The following is a 22,464-nucleotide window of genomic DNA, read 5'->3' as shown; positions in this document are numbered from 1 at the left end:
AGTCGCCTTTTCAGTGTGTTTTTTTTTTCTAAGATTGGGAGGAACTGCCTAAACCAGACACACATAATGCTTATCAGACACACACGCACACACTCTTGTTATAAACTATAGTAAACAGCAAGAGATGTCGTTTCAGTGTATTACTTGCAGGAAGGGGAGATATTGCATAGAGCCCAAGCACAGACCTGTCACCTGTCTTTTTAAAAAAAATATATATTCCAGCCACGGAGAGATGAAATTGCATAGAGCAGACAAGCCATACCTTGTCTAATAGCTCTTATACTCTGCTGCCACCTGCTGGCCGTTTTTGTAATAACCACCATTGCTTCAAGCATTCTCTTAAGTTCAGAGGCTGCATCAAAGCCTTCTGTATGCACTAGCGTAAAGAAAAAAAAAAGGAAAATGAAAAACGTATAAATGCGTCTTTGGGAACATGGTAGTAATATTTGAAATAGAACGTATTTTTAAGTTTTGGGGAGAAAATGAGTTAAACTACTCAGAAGCTTTGTTTTTGAGGCGAGTGGTCAATGGCTTTAGTTGCTGTAACGGTTTAGCATCAGGATGTGGTTCCTATGGATTTATCAGCTCTTCATTGCATTGTTTTTGTTTGCTTGCATCCTCACTCGCTGCCTGCGAGCAGGGGTTTCACGCCGTCACTAACCCCGTTCCCCTCATTCGACCGTCACCCTGTACCACGCCCGCTGACTTTCTAGAGCCCCATATCAGTCCCTCCTCTGTTTTTCTCTTTCTTAGTTCCCCCCAACCTGACAGTCCCCCGGGGCAAATCCCCCCTGGTGGCCCGCGAGGGCGACACAGTGGAGCTGGAGTGCCTTGTTTCAGGGAAGCCCAAGCCCATCATCCTGTGGTCGCGGGCCGACAAGGAGGCGCCCATGCCGGACGGCAACATGCAGACGGAGAGCTACGACGGAGCGCTGCGCGTCGTCAACGTGACGCGGGAGATGACCGGATCGTACCGATGTCAGACCAGCCAGTACAACGGATTCAATGTCAAGCCCCGCGAGGCCGTGGTGGAGCTCATTGTCCAATGTGAGTGCAATATTCCCCATTCAGTGCTCATGTTGGGCGAAATTGACCTCCGCTGTGAGCAGATTGATTTTCACCTGTTAAGCTGCCTTCCAAAAGCCATTCACTGGCTATTGTGAACCGACCCGGCTTACTGGGCTAGAAAATAAAAAAAAACTTAACTTGCATGCTAACGTTAGCACAGACTGCTTGCTGTTGGGTGTACTGTAAAACAGGTGTTCAGCTCATACCCTATGGGTAGTGCCAACCCATGTGCGGGATTCATTGGTTGAGCAGATTTGTCAGCAATAAATGACAAAAACATACCCATTTGCTAACAATAATATAACAAGCGTTTACTGGTTCATTGGTTGCTAATTTAGCTAGAAATTACAAAAATAAACACACACGCTAATGTTAGCTTATCTGGTTGTGTACAATAGCCAATAGCCGCATTATCAGGCTATGCTATGCAAAACACGCTGAACCAATAACATTCGGATGCTAAAAATGATAAAAAATAAAGACATGTGCTAACGTTAGCCTAGCTGATTATTCATCTGTCGAGGCTACGTAAAACATGCCAAGCCATACATACCTAGCCATGCAGGTGACGTAGGTTCAACCACTCATTGGTCCAGCATAGAAATGACAAAACTGTACATGCTAACCTGCATGCTAATCTTAGCGGACCCTATAGTTTACAACACAAGCATGAAGTAGACACTGTCGTAGCAGTTCAGCCATAGCTATGCTCTGTATCCAAACCTTCTTAAAGAGGTGACATCCAATAACTTGCTAACTTCAAATTAGCATGTAACTCATTTATTCCACACCAGTTCTCATTAGCTATTCATGTATGGAGATTTGAATGAAATATTTTCTAAGGATGAACGTCCGGGGATTCAAAGCGGCATCACTCATTTTGGTGGCAGATGGAAAGAAGAAAAAAAAAAACTAGAGCGGGAGGTGACGACGGGGAGGAAATGAATGGTTACCGTTTAGCGTTAGCGTTTAAAATAGAATAATACATGTACACCATTAACACAGCATGATTGTTGTCCACTATGTTCACACATAGGCTACTAACATTAGCGTATCCTGTTGCTGCCACTTAGCTCTGGACACTACATGTATTTATCACTATTTAAGTGTTCCAGTTGAACCACATCGGGCTGGAAATGTGTTAGTTGTTGTCAGTTTATGTGGAGATGACATCTTTAAAACTATTAGCGTTCCACGGTTCCAGTAGAACTGTGTATGATTGAAAATGTCTTTCGTTTAAGTGAAGTCATTTTTTTTTGTGTTTTCCAAGACCATTTTCACGCACCTTGAAAAGCTGATGTTCGCATTTACTGTAACCGGAAAAGCTCTCCGACTACACCGGGATCATCCTGGAGCTTTAACACGCAATAATGAAACGAAAGTTCATTGTCTTTTTTTTTTTTACCATGATGTTCGCGTTCCAGCTCGCCACTGTAAGATAATTAATTAGATTTTGACGGGCTTTGAAAAAGGCAGTGTGGATGTTGTTTCTTTTATGATCGTGCGGTCGTAAAGGTCAGTATACAACACAAAATGTCATAAAAAAGACTCTTAAGAGAGATGTAAAAACTCATGAATTCCTCATCTAAAGTGTCAAATGAGTTTGTGCTACCGGAGCCCATCATGTAAAATGTTAAGCAGCCGAGTCGCAAGAAAAAAATATGTGAAGTTTAGCGTGGTGATTTGCCGAGCAGCGGGAAGCTGAGCAGAATTACAGCATGTGTAGCATTTGTCTGACGGCGCCGTAATTAGAGCGAAGGAAGCGGCTAAATAACAACGCGGAGCGCCCGCAAGCTTCTTGCACAACACTTCCTCGGCTTTTATGATGTTGTTTTCTCTCCGCGTTATTGCCGTCATGCGGCTACGGAGTACTCACAAATGAAAATTTGACTCAGTAATGTCGACGAGTACGACAAAGAAGAGTCTGTTGACACTCAAATCTTTGCTCAAAGAAATAGGCTGCCGCGTGTAACAGGCGGCGGCGCTACAACCTGTCCATATGGAGATTGTTTTAAGGTTAGGGCTAGAATCCAAAAGGCAGTCGCTGATGCAAAAAGGTGAGTTACGAATAAAAAGTTATATCTAAAAAGTAACAATGTTAATGTCTATCTATTAATGTCTGTTAATGGAAGTAACAAAAAGGCGATCATTTGTGGGCTTTCCATTGGCTTCAAATGATTATTTTTGCATTGAACTCAAGTGTGGCGCTGCGCTTTCATCCGCTGACCTTCTTCAAAGCGCCGCACCTAATGAACAGCGTTATTAATCAATCATCCCGCCATCTGCAGCCCAGCCTTAATGGCCGCCATCAAAGCGAGACGGTAGCTGACGCGCGTGGCTCGCTTTGAGCGTGAAACGAAGACGAGGAAATTTGCTTTATCTCCTCAATCCAGCCCTGCTTCTGTATTTCCCCTCCCCGCGTACGTAGCTCCACCTTCTCCGTTTTCTTCTTCTTGGCGTGTAAGTGCATGCCAATCCCTTCGCTCGCCTTCGTTTTCCAAGCGCAAGTTAATCAAGGCGCCGAGGCACGGTCCCTAAAAGAGCATTAGCGACGCTAGCGAGAGTCAACAGCTTTGATATGTAAAAAAAACAACTTTTTTTTTTTTAAAGCTGCATCCATCTTGTGTGGACAGCTAGCAGCGTTAAAAAAAAAAAAAAGAAGATGTCCGCCGTTAGCTAATAGAATTGCAAAAATCCCGAGCTGTGACGCCCCTAATGTTCTTAGGCAAACAGGCTTGGCACGGTCCACGGGAAGAAAAAGACGCAGACCGAGCTATCGAGTGTTCTCCTGTCCTAGATACCGGCGCTCCACTTCAGCCCAGATGCTAGGGAATTCTCTTTATCCCGGCCTTCCTTCTGTTCGCCGTCACAGCGGGAGTGAGCGGCCTCGACGTCTGTCAAAAAAAAAAGCCTTCCGAAAACAATACACAAACACAACACCTGAGCAAATACCGCAGTAAAGCGTTCACTTCTACTTGTTAAGTAGAGCACTTAGAAAAGTCTCTCCGATTCATTAAAGCAATTTTGTTCCCCGCCATTTGCGCTCTTTATATTTGGTAGCATACGTGAGAAATCAATCTTAAGCTGATGTGGAAACGACATCTTTACAGACAATTAGACCTGAATTAGAACCATATTTTGTGATAGTAAGTAGGGACTCAAAATGCTCCTCCACATGCTGTAAGCGGGTTTCCTTCACAGTGTTTGACGTGATTGATTGGCGTCATGTCAGTGCTTCTCACGAGAAATTAGCTCAGCGAGCATATCATAATTAACTGCGCATTTTGCTTTGTCTCTGTAATTAACTACTGTGCATCTGCATGACGCAGACCAGAGAACCCCCACTGTAATTGATTCCTATGGGAGCGATTTGCCTTTAGCATATTAGCATCAGACTAATACTGCATTTGCCTATTAAGAATGTCATCTCCGCTTAGGAAAATTCATCATACAACCATGCTAAATGAGTTAGCTTAAACTGATCCCCAAGTTTAAACCGCTGTTAAATTGACCCGTTTTAGCATTGAAAAGGGAAGCCCTTCATTAGATTGTACTGGAGTACCTAATGTTGTGGTAACAAAACTAAATTTATATATATTTTTATATATATATATATTAGGGGTGTGAATTGCCTAGTAACTGGCGATTCGATTCGTATCACGATTCATAGGTCACGATTCGATACCGATTAATCCCGATGCGAATCTATAAATTGATAAATTATTTTTTTACTCAAATTTAGAAAATACTAATCAATAAACTTGTACATGTACACTGTAAGATTTGTATGAAAATGTATTTATTTATCTGAAAATTTAGGCTTATAAATGAGCCACTGCATTTAACAAACAGGTTGCAGTCTGTTTCATGTTTGAACAGCACTGAAATCAAATATTAAGGCTTAATAGTCCATGAATAGAACATTCTTCCATGTTTAATGTGTGAATCGTAACCCTAATAAGTAAGACGTTTTGTTGAATATTCCCATAAAAAAAAATTATGTTTAAAAATCGATTCGGCCGCATATCGAATCGATTCGAGAATTGCGCGCTGTAATATCGCGATATATTGCTGAATTGATTTTTTCTAACACCCCTAATATATATATATATATATATATATATACATTGACAGCCCCAATATATATGTAGATATTCTTGATTGGTTGTAACACAGTGATTTAAGTTACATTTCCCAATCCCAGCAAAACTAGTGGCGAACTACTGGCGTACCCTGCGCAACAGTTCAGTCGGGTTTGGCTGTGTCGCTTGGTGCGCAGCAGGCCGAAGAAGCACAAAATGACAAAATGTTCACCCGTGTCAACTTGTCCTTTGATGCACTCACCTGAGAGGAAAATGAGAGCCATTTCCTCCTCAAGTTTATGTGGAATCACTTGAGTGGGTTTCAGGCGCACGCCTTCTGGTAGATGAATAACAACTGTGGGGAAACTGTTATTTTGAGCGTATTTGTTGTCTGGTCACTGAAAATGATGACTTTCCACTAGAACTTGATGACAAACGGAACCATATTTAGTGTCAAAAGTAGGGGTTTGCGAATGGATAGCATGTTGGGAATGAGTTCCTCCTGTTTTTGAATATGTTCTTCAATCACATGAAAGGGATGTCTAAGTTGATCAAATTTGATTAGGATACGTCTAGATCCATACATTACGTTATGTGCAGACGCCATCTTTAACGAGGATTAGCATTCCAGTGGAACCATAGTTGCTGATAGAAGTGTGGAATCAAAGAGAAGCTGCGTCCTTGTGCGAAGTCTGCTGTGCTTACGTAAGAAGAGCCTTGGACCGTGTCGTCATCGCGGGGCCTTCTGTGGCAAAGCAAAAACGCACTTACCACAATTTGCTTTGGTGCCACTCAGCCGTGAGACGATGACTCACCACCAGAACCTCCATAATAATCATAACCATGATGATGATGATGATGATGATGATTATGATGATGATGAAATCCAAGATTGTGTTGTGTTGTACCTGCCGGTTAGTGTTCATTACTGGCAATGGGAGCTCAACATTTTTCTTACGCGGGCACCTTTGTCTTCAGCGGTGAGTAGCATTCCAGTAGAAATAATAATTCAATACAAATATTTGTATTATTATTATTATTATTATATTATATTATTGTTTTTTTGTTATTATTATTGTTACTGACAATGAAAATTGACATTATGAAAAAAAAAGAAGATTATTGTTACTGCTGACAATGAACCATATTTGGTATCAGAAAGTTAGTGACAATGAACAGGGGCGGAGCTATAGGGTGGCCAATGGTTACCACTGGCCACCCCAATGCTAGGGGAAGATTTTTGATAAAGAGGATTCTGTGGTGTAGACAATTAGTTCTGTCTTACAGTCGGCCGTATGCAAAATGGCGTTGGCCGTCAGTGACAATTGATCACTCGGATTGGCTTTTTGCTTGCGAATTAGTGCAAGAGGCATAAGCAAAGCAAAGCAAAGAAGCAGTAAATTTCTGCCTCGGCCCCTGACAATAAATCCACATTGTCAGATAGTATTCAAAAGGCACTATAATTTTTTTTAAATGTAATATGTATTCAGGATGATTTGTTTTAAATATGAATGAGGATGTCATTAGTAATTACATTGTAATACTAATAGAGTGTTCCTTACAGTTTCAATCAGCTAATCAGCCACGTGTGCCTTCTTATTTTGAACCTGGCATCCCTGTGACGGGAAATATGCAAATTGCAAGCAATTACAAGGCGGGAGAAGCTTCCGTTTTCTCCAAAGCCCGGCCGTAACGTTTGTCATAAGATAGGAAATAATTTAGAAGCGTGTGGATGAAGTTTATATATTTAATTAATTTTATGAGATATTCTGTGACCCCCACCACAGTTCATTGGAGCAAAATGTTTTCTCATCGTCATTGGCTGATAGCGGTATTGCCATAAAAATGCCCAAATACAAGCAGGTGTGTTAATAAAATCAGTTGACCAGTTACTGGCCAAATATATACAGTGTATATATTTGTTTTGTCATGTACGACTTGATTCTAAATTTAATTTTCCCCCCAATAAATATTTGCAGGCAATGCCTATCAATTTGGCTGGAAAAAATATTTGAAAGAATTGTATTAATTTTTATTTAAACATTTTCAACAATAAAATGTAATTAACAATTAAATCAGTGCTAAAATAAGAGTATTTTAAAGTAATCGTACATGATCATACAATATAATTATTTATATTCATTGTATAATTAGTAGTTTAAATAATAATAAATTAAAAAATTTACTGCAATTTTATTTGGAACAAATTTTTCAGTGAGCATATTCAGCAGTAGAATTAAAGTTTGGGTTTAAAATATAAAAATTATTTTAAAAAATAATTCAATTTATATTTTTGCAATGATGCAATCATACAGTTTAACTTTATATAACATTTTATATTATATTTTTTGGAATTAGTGTTTTTAGCAATAGGACTAATAATAAACTAGGTGCTATGCACTATTATATTATGTACCGCTCATAAAGTATACATCGGTAAATTTCTTATCCGAAAGATTAATCAAGTATGACTGGGGCCGAATTTTGTCGAAAATTTCTGTAAAACAGGATTTATTTTATCATCCAGACGTTTGTTGAGATGACTTCCGTTTATACGGCGGTCTCCTCCTCTCTCAAACAGATCCCCCAACGGTAGAACCGGTACACATGGAGCTGCGCCAGGGCCTGGGCCGGCCTGTGGTGATGACGTGCCGGGTGTTGCGGGCGCACCCGTCGCGCGTGCTGCGTTTCGAGTGGCTTCTGTCCAACCGGCTGCTGCACGCCGGCCCTTTCGACACGCAGCGGGACGACACCGAGTACACCATCCGCAGCCTGAACCGCGACGGCTGGGGCGAGTACACCTGCAAAGTCATCAACGAGGCCGGCGCCGGAAAATGCACCTTTCACGTCACAGGTGAGCCTAAAACTTTACTCTTGGTACTATAAAGTGTCCAATATATTCTTCTAAACCTCTTTTACATGTTGTGACTTTGTTTTTGTGACATTACAACTTCATTCTAATAAAATATTTTTTAATTTAATTATTGTAAAATGTCTTCTAAATTACATTTAAATCCATTTATGATGCAATTAGCCTCATCCTAGCTAGTGCTAATTAAGTTCGTCCAAGTTTGCAAACTCCATTTTGTTTATTGCTAGCACGCCGTTAGCCGGCCAAATATTCCCATAATTGCTACCACAAATTCTGATTCAGCTTTCGTTTTCAGAGGCTAATTCGCTAAAAAATATATTTAAAAAAAAATACAAATAAAATGCCATAATATCATCTTTTTTACTAAGCTATAACTTTATCCCAATTAATATTTTTCTAGTAAAATATTTCCAGCTTTTCCACACATTTTTTAACATTTGCTATGGCAAAACATGCAAAAACTTCCTTGTCGAAACAATAAAAAAAAACTAAACAAAATCAAAGTAACCTCCTCAGTTGGACATTTGCTGTTAAATCTATCCATCAGAATTGACTTTTCTTAACAAGAACATTTGCGAGTGTATACGTCCATCTCTTCAACATGCATCCCCCCCCGGTCCATGCTTGTAATTATCGTGTTGGCTGAGAGAATATTTTGTGGACAGCCCAAATTGTCTCGTCGCGTACAAAACGCTCTTCCACCGCCGCCGTCTCGCCCGGAGATTGACAATTCAATTGAAAGAAACGCCAAGGAAAGGGAAAGGAAAATTCCGTCTGAATAGGTGTCGCTCACGTCGGTGCGATTGCTGCCTGCTGCAGATTTTTTTTCCCCCTTTGCTTCAAGAACTGTAAGCGTCCATCTATTTGGCGACGGCTGATGCTATCAAATTAATTTAGAGAGCGTTTTCAATCACGTCAGTCTTCTATTAGTGTCGCGAATGACTGGAGTGATGTCACGTAGATAACCATGGACACATTCGATACGATTTTAAAGTACATATTGCCCTGATGTACGTTTTTTTCCAATCACTGAATATCCAGTCAATATACAGACGGGTTCCTTGTTATATCACATCTTGACAGTAAAATACTGCATGTAGAAAAATATATTTTCTACCGAGTAACCCAAATCAGGCTGTTCACCATTTGTTTTGATTTCTGTGGCAACTCGTCGACTCGCTTTTAGATAAAATCCCGATATGATGTAAAAGACAGAAAAAGGGGCTTTATCTACCTCTGAAAGGAGGAAATTACCAGATGTTCTCACATTTGGTTGCTATTTATGCAGAACAGCGACATGGACAAAGGCAAAAAAAAAAAAAAAGGCCATCTTCACAGGCAGTTTAAAGTTGTTTGTTAAAGCCCTGAGCGAGCAAAATTGCTGGGTCCACTACATCTAACTGCCGATCATACAGAACAGTGACACAATAAAAGATGACAAAATTTCATCTTTCATAGATGGTGTGAAAGGGGCCTTATTAATACTGCTGAAGGAGAAAAACTTCCCCCCTTCCCCAATTTTTGCTTTAAAAAAGCAGTCATGTTGACAACCGTTTACAGAAAGAACGCTGGGGGGTAAAAGATGAAAAAATTTAAAATTCCAGCTTTTACTGACAGTGTGAAATTGTTGCTACCTATGAAGGCGGAAAGTGGACGGTTTTTACTTCTCCCCCTTTTCCATGTCAGGACTATTCATACAGAACAGTGACATGGACAAAAGTTGAAAACATGCCAGAATTTAAACGCAGTTTGAAAGGCACTTGTTTCTACCTCTGGAGGTGGGACATTCCCGGGTTGAACTTCTCCCACCATTTTGTGTCATTCATACAACAACAAGGGCAAAAAGGTAATAAAATGCCAGATTTTATAGGCATTTGGGTCAGTTTATTGGACCATCCGGAAATAGCAACACTGGTAAAAAAATTTATAAAGTATCAACTTTTACAGGTAGTGAGAAAGGGGCTTGTTACTACCTCTGAAGGTGGAAAATTGCCCGGTTTATTTTGTATTTGTACAATTCTGATAAAACACCAATTTGGAGAAGAGGGGCAAAATTCCCGCTTTTACAGGCAGTGTCAAGCGGGTTTGTTACTGCCTCTGCAGGCAGAAAATTTGACTTCTCCATATCAGTGCTGTTCATACAGAATAGTGACATTGACAAAGGTGGAAAAATGCCGGCTTTTACAGGCAGTGTGAAATTGGATTTTTACTTCCTCTGAAGTTGGACTTTGCTGTTTTGGCTTAGGCCCTTTTTCCATTTCAGTATTGTTTAGTATTGTTTATACAGAACAGCAACACAGATTAAAGTTGGAAAATGTCAGCTTTTACAGGCAGTGTGAAAGGGGCTTTTAACAACTTCTGAATATGGAACATTTCTGGGTCAACTTGGTGCCACCTTCCAGAAAATCAACATGGGGTTGTGGGGTGGTAGTAAAATTTGTTACTACCTTTGAAGGCGAAAATTTGCCAGGTTAACCCACCATTTCATACCATTTATGCAGAGCAGAAACATGGGATAAAAGTTGGTAAAATTTCAGCTTTTACAAAATTGTTGAAAAAGGGGCTTGCCAAAAATTGCCGTTGCCTTTTTCCCCCTATTCCGTGTCTATGTTGTTTATGCAGAGCAGCGTTACAGAAAAAGGTGAAAAAGTACCGGCTTTTCCATATTGCATGAAAAAGCCTTGTTACTACCTCTGGAGAGGGAAAATTTTTCCGGGGCGACCGTCTGTCTAGTACTTCCAGTTTCTTCCATCATACCCGTTTAGCGGCGTTTCTAATTGCAAAGCCTCCCATTCGCGTGTGACACAAATGTGGGTGAAGCAGGTATAGCCGAGGCGTCCCGTCCCCTGCAGCCAATTGTGTTTTCCGCCTTCTGTCGCTCACCCTCCTTCACTTTCATCCTCCATCCCTCTTTCCCTCCCTCGCTCTCCCACCCAGCGTTCCACATTCCCGCCATCTGGACTCGCCGCTTGCCAAAGGTAAGGGAGGGCCAGCGGGAAGGCTCTCTCAGTCAGGGGGGAAAAAAATATCCAGCTTAGAGTCCCCTGATGTCATCCGTGAAATGTGCCGTGACACGTTCCCTTAACTCCGGCTCTTTTTCCTTAGAAGATTTTTATTGCGGTCGCCGCAATGCGGGATCAACATTGTTCTTGTGGCTGACAGACGAGTGTGAGATGAGGAGGTCGTTCATGAAATATTTGTCTCGCCTGATCACAACAGTGGGAAAAAAAGACGTTATGTGGATCAACGTGTACAATAAACTCTTCTTTTTTTTTCTACTGCACGATTTAATTCTTGAGCCTTTTTTATTATAACATTGCTGCTTCTTTCTTGTAGAATTGAGACTTTTTCTAGTCATTTTAAGAATTGTATTTTTATTGGGAAATTAAGTTTTATGTTTGGCCTTTACAGGTTGCGGTTATTGCCGTAAAATCATTTAAAATAATTTTTCTTTTAATTCTAAAAAAAACCCCTACTTTTTCCTTGTAACTTCATTCATGTAAATAAAATAAATAAAATTACCAACTTTTCCGTTAAAAAAATAAACATACAATGTTTTGTAGTAATATTGTGACTTAATTCTTGCATGAATAAAATTACCGGTAGGACTTTTTTTTCAGAAAGTTTGACTTTTTTTTCATAATCCTGTGTTTTTGTTATCATATTGCATTTTCACCCAAAACCTCAAGACCTTTTTCATGAAAAAAAGACAAATTTATTCCAGTAATATAATACAATTTATTCATTTTTTGTTCCTGTAATAATAATAATATTATGCTTTTATTATAACTATTTATATATATATAATTTGCAAGTCCTGTAAATTATTACTTTTTCTTCAAATTATTGACTTTATTGTCAACTTTACTGTGAAATTGTGACTATTTTCTCTTTAAATTACAACTTTATGTAGAACATTTTTGCATGAAAACAAAAAAACAAAAACGTTACATTGTTCGTTTATAAGATTAAAAAAAATTATAATTCTCGTCACTTTAAATTTTACTTTTCTTGTAATATTGATATTCCCATAAGCTACGTTTTTGTCTGAAATGAAATTTGTTATGACTTTTTCATTGCAGAAATCACATATTTTTCTTGTAAAGAAAATCATTTGAACCCTGTAATATTCCAACTTTCTCTGCCATAATGTCATCTTTATTCCTCCCCCGAAAAAACTCAAATATTCTTACAGTATGCTAATAAAATTAGAACCTTTTTCTTGTATAGCTACGACTTTTCCGTCATAAAACTTTTCTCTTTTTGTTGACATTTTTTTATTTTATTCTTGAAAATTGAAACCTCATTGCCATATGTTTTTATTAATTTTTTTTTTATACAGGTATACTGTTTTCTGACTTTTTTTTCTCATAATTTTGCCACTTACTTAAATTATAATACTTTGTCATAAAAATGCCGACTATATTCCTGTAAAAAATGTCAGAGTTGTTTTCTTCTAACATTACAGCTTCTTGGAATAGAGATCATCTTGGCGCATCTCTTCTCTAGCCACTGAGCAACATTTATCTCTCTTTTATTACCGAATGAACAAATACAAGGAATTAGAGTGAAAAAAAGCAGGGGGATAACGCCGGGGCTTTGTTCTGCGGCGCTTTTTACGACTCACCTCGTGAAATTAATCCTTCATAATAACGCGCTTGTATGCTCGCGGGTTTTTATTGTTGTCGGTAAAAAAAAAGAAAAAAAGTGACGCAGGATTCGTCTTGTAAAACTCAGCCGCATAGTCTTTTAATTCAAACTCACAGGTACTTTGTTTTAATTCCATCTGTCTCGACGGGAAAACTTGAACTTGATCTCCGCATCAAAGATGCAATATGTCTCTTTTCAGCTGGAAGGTTCTAACATACAAGTCATAATTTTTTGTCGTTTTCGCTGCAGTTCTTCATGTATCTTAGATAAATGGTGTCGGAAGTTACTCGGCATTATCATATACCCCCATTCTGTCATTTGTTGGCTTCTTCAAAAAGCAGTAAAACTCTAAGCGGAACTCCAGAGATGCTTCTCAGTCCTTCCCACTTATGAATACGAGTTGCCTTTTAAGAATGCAACAGGGATCAGCGGATTTAATACACGCCTTAAAATAGCACCCACCAAAAAGTTTTTGTCTTTTGCTCCAGGGCTCCCCCTATGGTCGTGCAGTGTAATTTGAATATAAACTGAGAGAGGTTAGAGCAAATGCATTTGCTTTTTAGAGTCATTTCTCGCTGTATCACGGCTCACTTTTTTTGTTGCTGTCACTGCATCACAGATTTCTCACCGTACTAATATTGCGAATTATTCTCAAAATTGCACAATTTTGTTACTGCAGAGTCCCATAGCAATACAGCTAGGAGGGAATTGTGTGTACTAGACAGAGAATGTCCAAAGGTTTGGGAAGTTAAAGAACTGCACACAATAAAGTAAACATCATTAGCTAATTGAATGTAGCCTGCCAGCACTAGATTAGAATGAATTGTAATCCATCCGCAGGTGGTTAGTTACACACACTTTCAACATCACAGATACTACAATGTAGAATGTGAGGACAGTGGACAAAAATAATACCTGCACCTCAGCCGCATATATTTTTTGGTAGGCGTATTATATGCATGGATCTTTAACTCATTCACTCCCAGCCATTTTCACTGAAGCAACCTCCTTCGCTCCCCGACCGTTTTACTGGATTTTGACTGATTTTGCAATGGCCCACACAATATTGTGTTCTATTGCTATAAAATTATGGAACCTACCAAAAGAAAGATTAGAGTCTCTTCTTTCATCAAGTATTTGTATCTGTTTCCATTTTGCAGCAATTAGCATTAGGCTAATATAGTTAAGTTTCATCATTATTCACAATTCACAAAAAACACTGGGGAAAAGAGCCTTTTTGCAACATGGCCGTGGTTGATCTCTTATACTCTGCTGCCACCTGCTGCCCGTTTTTGTAATAGCTACTATTGCTTTATGCGTTCTCTTCAGTTCAGAGGCTGCATCAAAGCCTTCTGTATGCTCTAGCATAAAAAAAACATAAAACCGTTTTTGGGAGCAAATGAGTTAATAATGCGTAAAAAATAACTAGCAAAAAAAAGTGACATTGACCATATTAGGACATCCGCCCAACGGCGACGACATGTATCCTTGATCATGTAAAACTCATTTGTCTGTATATCATTTCCAGGTCCTTAAAGCTCCACGTTTCCGAGCATTCTTCAAACCTTTGAGGGGTAGCGCATCATTACCAAGAAGCGGAAAGGTCGCATGTTGCGTCCTTGCAACTCGCGTCGCATTAATGCCAGCCCAAGTAAAACATGGCAGCCGTTCGTGATGAAAGATGCATGAGGATGCTTGCATCACGCCAGTAAAGCTATAGATTGTAGTCTCTTCTCGTAAAAATCTGTATATTTGTATTTGTTTCTGTTTTGCAGCAATTAGCATTAAGTTTCATCATTATTCACATTATCACACATTATCGCATTATCATTGTATCCTGGTGATTTTATTTTCAGAAAAGTAAACATTTTTGTTGGTTTTACTTATTCATCTTTGTATGAATGAAATACTTTTTGGGAAAACTCACACATTTCTAGCAAGCGCACTAGGGATAGACCGATTACCGGCGTCGATATTTAGCATATTGACAAATATCGACATCAACCATTGTGAAGAATCATATGGCCGATAATAGATCCATTTAAAAAAGTGATCAGGGGGGGGGGGGGGGGGGGGGGGGGGACTTTAGGGAACTAATTAGTCCATTTCATAGATGTTGCTGACCATGGGAACTCTCTGCACCTTCTGTTTTTATTTGAAGTTAAAACTAATATATGTAAAAAAAATAATACTTTTGCAAAAATTTTGAAAACTTTATTTATTGTAGAACACAACAGGGAGCTATTCAGTTTTTATTGAACTTTTTTCTTTTCTTTTTTGAAGACATGCTACTGTCCCTGAGAGATCCCTGAACTTTTTGTCAGATTTTTAAAACAATTATGTTTATTGACTAAGATATATATTTTTTAAACTACAATATTTTACGAACCCTAAAAGTTGCTCAATAAACATATGCTTAAATATCCCCCCCAAAAAAGCTGGAGTTAGTATTTTTTCAAATTTTGATGCCAATTTCCCTTTTAGTGAAAATGAATATCGGCTCCAAACATCGGTTATCGGCATGCTTGACTGCTAATAATCGTATCGGACCTGAAATAAACATATTGGTCTATCTCTAAAGCGCACATTTCCTATAAAATGTTTTAATTCAAAGGATTCAGGAAAGTTTGGAAAAAAAATAGCCCTGGACATCAGTTTCGGTGATCGCTGCGAAAAAGCTACGTCTGTTTCAACAAGACACACACACAAAAAGGTCTCAGATATTTTGTGAGTAGAGAATTTGCCAATATGAGCCCGTCAGTCAGTCCAAGACAGATGGGCGATGCTATATTGCCAAACTTTTTTGTCTGACGTCAAAGTGTGATGAAGTTAGAGAATGCAACAGCGCATTTATCACTGCTCGCACTCCTTAATGATTTTCATTTTTCAAACGTGGCCGTAACACTTTTGAAAATATTTCATTGGCAGTATTTAGGACTCACGCGGTCATTACTCTCCTTCGGTTATCTTTTGATCGGCTTTTATACCAGTCTAGCGGGGAAAACCATCTGTCGCCGCATTCAATCAATAAGCGTGATCGGCAATTTGTAAAGCGTCTTCGCTCCGGGTTCACACGAGGTGTCGATCTGGACCCGGTGAGCAATTAGCGCTTCTGATTTTATTTTCCGTGCTAGCAGTGGCGCTTGTGTCACAAACAAACCTCATCGCGACACCTCTTAGTTGGACCCGAGAGGAAGAGGTTCACAGAACCTCTAGAGGGGGAAAAAAAAAAAAAAGCGAAAAATAAAGTCTGCAAACAAGGTCAACGCGCCGCCTGAAGGGCTCCGCTGAGCCCCTCTTCTGAGTCATTGCGTCGGTTCTGCTGTTCTAAACAGGATTTGGGAAGAGATCAGTTAAGTCGCATGTACTTTTATCTTTGATGTCTCCCACCCAGGGTTATGTGTTTCGAGGCGGGCTAAGACGGTTAGCTCATGTGCCATAATCACTTAGGTGAGGCTATTTGGCGGTACTATATTTATACTTGCTCGCAGAAATGGCAAGTAATGAAGTACAAATACTTTTTCCAGTACTTTGTACTTTCCTGAGTATTTATTTTCTAGACTACTTTTTACTTTTATCCCTTACATTTTAAGATGCGTATCTGTACTTTTTACTTGATACCTTTTCAAAACAAGGTCGTTACTTTGGTTTTTAAAAGCATGAAAACGATTAAAGTACTTGAGCTGGAAGAAAAAACAGCCGTCAATGTCTTCTGGCTCCGCCAATCATATGACGCTTTTGATTGGCTCTACGACATGCTTTATGTATACCCATTTTTGCCCCATTAGCATATCTTGGAAATTCACGTAGTTAAATACTTTTTGCTTCTACTCGTAAAGTACAATTCAGAGCCTGTACTTTTTTACTTTTACTTGAGTAATTATTTGAGTGAGTACTTTTACCAAAGTTGTTTTTTTTACCCAAGTAATATTACTTTTACTCAAGTAGAGAATGCTTGCTTGTATTATAAGATAGAAAAACATAAAATGCAACTCTGCAATCCCCCGCTTCTGTCACCAAGTATGACTTCACTGCAATGCTAATTGCTGTTCATAAAGATCAACTTAATGCTGATTTAATACTGTGCCAGGGAACCCGTTTACAACATGTGGTACATGTTTAGCCCCACTTCTGTCACCACAAGCGATTTTAATGGAATGCTGCTTAAGATGCTTTCTCCTCATAACATTATTTTTAACACTGCAAAAGGAACTGGTTTTCAACATAGGCTACATCTTGAGCCCACACTTCACCAAATAGAAATTTATAGCATGATTTTTAGCCCCTCGTTTCTGTCACTAAAACGGTTCTGCTGGTACCCTTGTTTTTTCTCTATGTAGCATAAGGTCACCCTTAAACTCATTCACAGCCAGCTCAGAAAGAAAAATGGATCTTTGACGTTTATAGCCGTAAATGGCAGTGAATGAGTTGGTTGGTTTTATAGCACGTGAGCCCCACTTCTGTCACCAAATAGGATGAAGTTCTGTATTATTCGTGCAAATGCAGGTTTGTAACTCTTTTACAACATGCGTCGACACTTCACACAAGGGACTGTTTACGTAGCTCGGTATATGCTCCTGTTTTGGTTAGCAACAGAGTTCAAATGGGCTCAGGAGTTCACTTATCATTCACGAACGGACTCGGAGGTATTTCAACACTGTTTGGAAATGCCTGCCAGAAACACGCTCCAAAATGGAATTGGGACTAACTTTACAAGGTCACCCGAGCGCTTAAGCTGGCAGAATGTGACCACTCACGATTGGTAAATCCTCACAATTCCCACAAAGCAAAGGAAGAAGTCAAGGTTTGAAGAAAAAGGATTTGGACATTTTGGGATGCTGCTTGAGTGGATGTTCCACGATGTGATATGCACTTTGATTGCGTGCCATGAAAGCAAAGTGTGTCAGATGATACACGCTGTAAGATAAATCTTTAATGATCCTTGTGGAGGGGAAATTGGGTCACGACAGTAGCAAAAGAGATATGATATAGCGGCGATAGAAATAGAACAAACACAACATGGCGCAGATAAGAGCCACTGTACATCTTTGTCATGCTAATTCCAGCGCTGCATTTGAAAGAATTTGGGTCGTGTTTACAAATGAAACATTCAAGGCATGAGCTGCATAGAACGCATTGCAAATTAATGGTACTAATGTAACTACGCAACTACAAAACTGATTTCAGCTCAATTGTTTTCCATTTTGGGACCCCACTTCTCACACCAAATGTGACTCCTCTCCCAATGTATGGTTAGTTTTGTCGTATTGGAAAGAAATGGAAATATGGCGTAACCATTTGTTCACGTTTGTCTGGGAATGCATGGTCCATTCTGAGACCCCACTTCTGTCACCAAATATGGTGCATCTTCCAATATAGGGTGACATTTGTCATAAAGGAAATAAATGGAAATAACATCTTGTCTAAGTGATTTATCAGCACTCCCACATTTGTTCATGTTTTGTTTTGGTCCATTGTTAGACCCCCACTTCTGTCACCAGATACAGCTCATCTCCCCATATAGGTTGACATTTGTCATTGATGGAAATCTAAACAGGGCATCTTGTCCCAAAAATGATCCACCTGCACTGCACCATGTGTTCATTTGTTTTTAAAGCCATGGTCCATTTTGATACCCCACTTCTGTCACCAAAGGTTCATCTTCCAATATAGGTTGACATTTGTCATGGAAATATCTTGTATAAGTGATTTATCTGCAATCCAACATTTGTTCATGTTTTGTTTTGAAAATCCACCGTGCATTGTTAGACCCCACTTCTGTCACCAGATAGGGCTCCTTTCCTCATATAGGTTGGCATTTGTCATTGATGGAAACCTAAATAGCGCATCTTGTCCAAATAATCCACCTGCACTGCACTTTGTGTTCATTTGTTTTGAAAAGTTTGTCATCATGGAAGGAAAATGGAAATCGTCCAAGTGATTTATCAACACTCCATTTGCTCATGTATGGAAGTCCAGTTTGCGTGGTCCAATTTGAGACCCAACTTGTGTCATAGCTTGTTAAAATTATTCACAGTCACACCACCATTTGTTCATATTTTGAGGGAATGCCTGGTCTATTTTCGAGACCCTACTTCTGTCACCAGATATGGCTCCTCTCTCACTATAGGGTGACATTTGTCATCATTAAAAGGAATGGAAGAAGGCTTTGTTCAAAGGACATCTTGTCCAAATAATTTTTCCTACACTCCACCATTTGTTTGGAGCGGCATGATCCATTTTAAGGCCCCACTTTTGACTCCTCTCCCAAAATAGCTTGAAGTATTGAATTCATGTGTGTGTCTTTCTGTCTGTTCATGTACAGGCAAGGCCTACGCACCCGAGTTCTACTATGACACCTACAGCCCTCTGTGGCAGAACCGGCCCAGGATCTACGACTTCAAGCTCCAGTGGACGCAGATGAACCCCAATGCCGTGGACCGCATCGTGGCCTACAGACTCGGCCTCAGACAGGTAGCGACTTGTCTGCTACTATTCCTCACTTCCATATACTAACCTTCAATTCGTTTTTTTTTTTTTCCGGAGTTTTCCAAACTGGAAATAATCCAATAATCTTGGATGCAGATTATTGGTCTGCCTTTTACCAATTCTGAAACAAAACTATGAGTTGTTGTTTTTTTGCCACGGGGGAAAAAAAGGTTCGTCTTCTCCCCAAATTTTGCACGCCTGAGCTGGCTTTTTATATTCGCCTTGACACAGACGAATCTTTACACCTCAATTCAGCTTCTCGCCACCGTATTTGGGGGTGGGAGTGAGCCTCTGCGGGCGGCGGAGAATCACTAAGAAGCTGTCAGACGCAGTCAAGTATGAGTCCTTTGGCGTTCTCGCTCTTTTTTTATTTTTTTTATTTTTTTTTTAGGAATCGTTCCCAAAATCGTTTGAAGCGCACTCAAAGCAGGAAGAGAAAGAGACCCGGCGGAGAATAATAAAAACTGCGGTCTGATGGATGGCTCGCTTAGAGTAGCAGTTTTTTTGGGGTCTTCCACTTGCATTAAATCAGGAATTGATAAACATGAGCAATAGCTGTGCCTCAGTTCTGGAGCGCTGCACTTTTACGTGCTGTTCTGTTGCATTGAACTGAAATGAGGAAACTTAACACCCGTTCTATCGTTCCCGACTTGGTTTGAAGCTCAGTTGGAGGAGGAAGAGGATGGCTTTCTTGCATATCCACCAATTTGGCAACTTTTCTGGGGGGGGGGGTCTTCCTCGCATTTGGTGTTTGTAAGTTTTTTCTTTCTAGCCAAGGCGGCAGGCGGCACGCCAGTTTCGGATAAAGCCGTACGCCCACCGGCCGCATTAATGCGACGGATTTACAGGTGACCACCAATGTGAGTCGACATCCAACAGCCAGTTCAGATTTTTTTTAAAAACCCGTCCATGCTAAAATGGAAAAAAAAAAAGATGCTTTGTTGTGTTGCGTGTTTGCGGCAAACATTCCAAGCCCATGTTTGTTTTTGTCCCCTGTCAGCTCACTCTCGAAAATTGCTAAGAAAATGATTTCACGCTTTCTCAAAGCCACTCACCACCCGTTTTGTCTGAGAAGTCGCCAGCCCCGACGCGTCCTTAAGCCGGTTCCGCTCACAGCTGCTCTCTGTGCTAGCACGCGCGTTAATTCAGAAAATCTCATTAACATTTCAATGTTTTTTCCACACTCAAAAGAGAACATCCCGAGTCCATTTAGTTTAGGCCAGAATTGGTGTTTGGGGCGAATTAATTCATTTCCACCTTATTTCCTTTGTATGTCTGGAGAGTATACGGCGTAGTCATTATTTGCCTCCTGCCAGGCAAATCGCTCTCTTTCTCTGTCTTGAGATAGGAGATTATTTGCTGTGGGCAAACTTTTTAGGCAGCAATTTAACAAAACAAATCCATTTTCTTTAATGGATTTCTTGGATATTGGGCAAAAATGTAATCTTGTTGTTGTTAAGATCATTCTGTCAGAGCCAAAATGCCATGTATTTTTCAAGTCATGTTTTTCGGGGGGGAAATTCATTTTACTAACACAGAATAGTAGAGCTCGGATTTGCACCCAGAATCCCTGATCCCTAGTCATAGGTTACTTAGCATGCTAAAGTTGGCGGTAATGCACCAAATGTAGAAAACGAAACGAGAGGAAGAAATGGAAGTAGTAGTCATGGCAACTAAAGTGTGAGGTGTCGCTACATTAGCATGTGGCCACAACGATAATAAATATTTACAGCACCAAAAAGCACTAAAAAAGCACCAAAAAAGTTTTAAATCTGACTGAAACTTGTTCGGTGCCGTCAAGGGACTATAAAAAAAAAAGTGTGACTTATAGTCCGAAAAATATGGTACTAGTAGTGCTCCCTACCACATACTAGGACTACCACGGCACTTGTTAGGGAGTATGACTAATTCTAATACAAGTCCGTCGTAAACCACAGCACATTTGTCATTGAAACATTAAAATGACAAAAATAAACACACATGCTAATATTAGCATAGCCCGTTGCTGTCCCTTAGAATGACAAAACAAACACACATGCTAATAATAGCATAGCCTGTTGTTGCCCCTTAGCTCGGCAATACTGTACAGTGCTCCATAGTCTCGCTAAGTTGCAGTGCTCCATTTTTTTTTTTTACTGCTCTCTCTTGCATTACATTCCGAAATGACAAAATTGAGCGTAAATGTTAGCATTAGTTTACTTGATTTCCTCAGTCCTCTCCCACTTAAAATTCGAAAGGACAACAACTTGCTAATGTTGTTGCACCCCTGCTGCTGTGCCTTGAGCTCTTGAATGCTGCAGTGTCCACAATGCTGCCCCCTCAGTCTCTGCTTGCAATAAAATATGAAATGACAACAACATGCTAGTGCTACATTGCCCTGTGCTGAAACGTTATGCCCTCAGTCTTGTTTTGAACATCAACTTGAACAATGTCAAAATGGATGGATGAATTTATTAACACAAGATGTGTCGAGGTAGCTCCGATGAAATCTCAGCTCAGTAGTGTTTTTCTTGAATCGTTCTGGAATCCCATCCAGTCCCGATCGTTGAGGTCAAAGTTTATGGACACTTTCTCCAGTAGATAACAGTGTTGCAGGACAATCTGCTCCACAACACATTATGACACCACTTGAGACCACCGGCTCTCATCATTTTCTTGGCAAATTTGTAGGAAGAGAAATTGATTTTTATTTTTTTTTGCTTCTCCCTTCTGTATTGAATTGTTTTGTGTTGTCTTCCGTGGCCTCAAGAGAGAGATGCTGAGAGAGACAGTTTGGCTCAAGGCGGAAATGCAAGTCTGAAAGCAAGCTCTGGAATAAATCACAAACGCATATTTTGCTTCAAGACACCTGTCAAACGTGTAACGCCTGGTCCCGTTCTAAAATATTCCCCGGGAGCTGCTTATTCTTCCTACAAACAAATCTGTCAGGACCAGGCCACATCATCTGTCCCAAATTGATCTGTCAGCCCTGTTTGTGCATGTCGATCAATAGCAGCAACTCTAATTACACGCCGGCAATCTACAGTAAACCTAACATAACATTATAATGCTTGCATTTTTCCCGCCGCCGCATATAACTGCCATCAATCCTGTCGCTTTCTGCCCTAAAAATAAATAAATAAATAAAGGCTCACGCAGTCCAGCCACAATCAGATGACGTTAAATCAATAGGGCACACTTCTGCGGGAAAAATGGTCCAGAATTAGCGTTAATGGGATGTGAACGGAAGCCTCAATTGACTGCCGGTGTCATAGATTTGGTGATCATTAATGTATCAAAACAAGGCTGAAAAATCCATAAGCC

The 22,464-nt window shown here is 39.9% G+C and overlaps 1 protein-coding gene across 3 annotated transcripts in view; it reads left to right on the top strand.

The window, feature by feature from the left end:
• The window catches only part of LOC147158617 (MAM domain-containing glycosylphosphatidylinositol anchor protein 2), a 223,234-nt gene that overhangs the window by 162,749 nt on the left and 38,021 nt on the right, over nt 1–22,464 (top strand). For 2 of the 3 annotated variants that reach the window (XM_086060426.1, XM_086060427.1), the window contains 3 exons: nt 727–1,047; nt 7,732–8,004; nt 18,998–19,146. In XM_086060426.1, coding sequence (XP_085916552.1) covers nt 727–1,047; nt 7,732–8,004; nt 18,998–19,146 — 743 coding nt within the window. The remainder of the gene's footprint in view (nt 1–726; nt 1,048–7,731; nt 8,005–18,997; nt 19,147–22,464) is intronic. The other variant, XM_086060428.1, reaches the window with a different exon arrangement.

Source organism: Leptonotus elevatus, chromosome 18, assembly GCF_054856555.1.
Source record: "Leptonotus elevatus isolate MCC_2025b chromosome 18, RoL_Lele_1.0, whole genome shotgun sequence".
Taxonomy (NCBI): Eukaryota; Metazoa; Chordata; class Actinopteri; order Syngnathiformes; family Syngnathidae; genus Leptonotus; species Leptonotus elevatus.
The sequence above is the reverse complement of the archived record's forward strand: the minus strand, read 5'-3'. Positions and strand labels throughout refer to the sequence as shown.